We start from the raw sequence: 2,828 nt of genomic DNA on the forward strand, positions 1-2,828 counted from the left end.
CTCTGTCTCTGTAAATTGGAGTTAGGCAAATTTTAATGGTTATGGGACAGGAACTTTCAGAAGTTGATTGGAGTAGACTGTTTGCAGGTAAAGGGATGGGAGGCTTTCAAAAGTGTGTTAACGAGAGTTCAGAGGCATTATGTTCCAATTAGAGTGAAAGATAAGACTGGTAAGAGTAAGGGATGATGGATGAACAAAGATATTGAAGCTCTGGTCGGAAATAAACAGGAGGTATATGTCAGGTATAGCCAACTGGGGTCAAGTGAATCTCTTGAAAAGAGTATAAAGGCTGTGGGGACATTCTTAAGAGGGAAATCAGGAGGGATGAAAGGGGATAGTAGGAAGTGCAGATGCTGGAGAATCTGAGATAACAAGGTGTAGAGCTGGATGAACACAGCAGGCCAAGCAGCATCAGAGGAGCAGGAAAGCCGACGTTTCGGGCCTAGTTATCTGGGATAAAAGGGGATGTGAGATAGCCTTGGCAGTTATGGCTAAGGATAATCCAAAGAGATTCTACAAGTACATTAAGAGCAAAAAAGGAACTACGGAGGGAATAGGGCCCCTTAAAGAGGTCATCTATGTGTGGAATCACAGGAGATGGGAGAGATACTAAATAAATATTTTGCATCAGCTTTTACTGTGGAGTAAGAAATGGAGGATACAGAACTCGGGGAAATAAACATTGATGTTTTTAAATAGTTCGTATTACAGAAGAGGAAGTGCTGGAGGTCTTAGAAAACGTAAAGGTGGATAAATTTCTGGGACCTGATCAAGTGCATCCCAGGACATTGTGGGAAGCCAGGGAAGAAACTGTGGGGTCCCTGGCAGAGATATTTGTATCATCTATAACCACGAGTGAGGTGCTAGAGGACTGGAGTGTGGCTAATGTTGTGGCTTCATATAAGAAAAGCTATCAGGAGCAGTCTGGGACTCTCTCTCTCTTGCTCGCTTTCTCTTTCTCTCTCTCTCTCTGTCTGTCTCTGTCTCTCTCTCTGTCTGTCTCTGTCTCTCTCTGTCTTCTCTCTCTTCCTCTCTCTCTCCCTTGTTTGCTCTCCCTCTGGCTCTCCCTCTCTCACCCTCTCTCTCTTCCTCTCTCTCTCTCTGTCTCTCTTTCTCCGTTGCTTGTTCTCTCTCTCACTCTCTCTCTCTATCTGTCTGTCTGTCTCTCTCTCTCTCCCCCCCAACCTCACTCAGACGGCCCGGTGTCTCTCTGGCCATCACTGACCCTCCCTCGGTTTTCCATTCGATTCCCGTCAGATCCAGCATCTGTACAACATCAGCCAGCGATCCCGGGAGGAATGCCGTCGTATCCTGCAGGATTTCCACTGGAGTTTGGAGAATGCCAGCCAGTACATGCTGAGGAACAAGGTGAGAGGGGGCACTCACAACATGGTGGTACAGAGCACAGGACACCTGCCCTCAAGGGGACCCCCCACCGTTGGCTGGGCCAGGGTGGGGGTGGGGCTGGGGGGCTGAATGGCCAGTGGGCAGGGAGTGCCTAACCCCGTGCTGTCCCTGTCCCTGGGGAGTGTTCGATGGTGGGGACAGTGTAGAGGGAGCTTTACTGTATATCTAACCCTGTGCTGTCCCTGTCCTTGGGGAGTGTTTGATGGGGGACAGTGTAGAGTGAGCTTTACTCTGTATCTAACCCCGTGCTGTCCCTGTCCTTGGGGAGTGTTCGATGGGGGGGGACAGTGTAGAGGGAGCTTTACTCTGTATCTAACCCCGTGCTGTCCCTGTCCTGGGAGAGTTTGATGGGGGGGACAGTGTTGAGGGAGCTTCACTCTGTATCTAACCCCGTGCTGTCCCTGTCCCTGGGGAGTGTTCGATGGGGGGGGACAGGGTAGAGGGAGCTTTACTCCATATCTAACCCTGTGCTGTCCCTGACAGTATTACAGTGACCCAATATTTTAGAGTTAATTCTCCATTTGCACTTCCATCCTTGCAGTTAAAATCCTGAAGCAGAGACGGGAGGAAGACACGGCGGGAAACTGTCTTTGTTTGAGGACTTTGTATCGATGACTGACTGTGATTTTCCCGAATCCAAGAAATTTTCCGGCAGCGAAGGGACATTCCGGTTTAAGGCTACTTCGTGCACCCGGTTACTACGTGCTGATTGGTTGGCCCTCCATTCAAACTCCTTGACTGAGGACTGGAGGGACCCAGGACAGATGTACACCCGGAGGGGGTGGGGTTGGGGGTTGTGGGTGGGGCGGGGTGGGGTGGGGAGGGGAGTGTAGACCCTGACCCCCCCCTCGGGCTGCTCCGTTGGAAGCTGGCGCGTTGCCCAGAGTGAAACGTTGGCGCTCCGCGCGATGGGACGGGGCTGGAACGATGTCACTTCCTCGCCGGTGCGACTTGGTCACACAATCCAGGAAGTCGCCGCCTGTTTCCGAACGCCGCGCTGCGATTGGACCAGCTGGTTTCCCCGGGGGGGATGGGGGCCCCGGGGTGGGGGGGGGTGGGGGGGGGGGGGGGGCGGTGCAAGGTATCTGCGTTGGGATTGGCCCAGTGTACGCGCTATACACCGCGCTCAATAAAATCTCTCTCCGAAACCTGTCACGAAGAAGCTGGCATTTCCCTTCCACCTTTTCCCTGGCAGCGAGGGGCGAGGCCAGCGTCTGTTATCTGTCCTTAATTGCCCCTCGAGCTGAGTTCTTGGCTGTTTCACGGGGCATTTCAGAATTAACAGGATACCAACCCCCCCCCAACTGCAAGTTCCCCTCCGAGCCGCTCCCCATCCTGACTCGGAAATATGTCATCGTTTCTTCAGTGTCACTGGGTCAGAATCCAGGAATTCCCCTCCCTAATGGCACTGGGTAGGTGTT

General features: G+C 52.5%; 1 protein-coding gene across 1 annotated transcript in view; it reads left to right on the plus strand.

The window, feature by feature from the left end:
* The first annotated feature begins 2,315 nt into the window (after nucleotides 1-2,315).
* The window catches only part of LOC125488220 (retinoic acid receptor gamma-like), a 10,896-nt gene continuing 10,383 nt past the window's right edge, over nucleotides 2,316-2,828 (plus strand). The window contains exon 1 of the mRNA XM_048621147.1: nucleotides 2,316-2,451. Coding sequence (XP_048477104.1) covers nucleotides 2,316-2,451 — 136 coding nt within the window. The remainder of the gene's footprint in view (nucleotides 2,452-2,828) is intronic.

This window comes from Rhincodon typus, unplaced genomic scaffold, assembly GCF_021869965.1.
Source record: "Rhincodon typus isolate 14 unplaced genomic scaffold, sRhiTyp1.1 hic_rhity00000069, whole genome shotgun sequence".
NCBI classification, from domain to species: Eukaryota; Metazoa; Chordata; class Chondrichthyes; order Orectolobiformes; family Rhincodontidae; genus Rhincodon; species Rhincodon typus.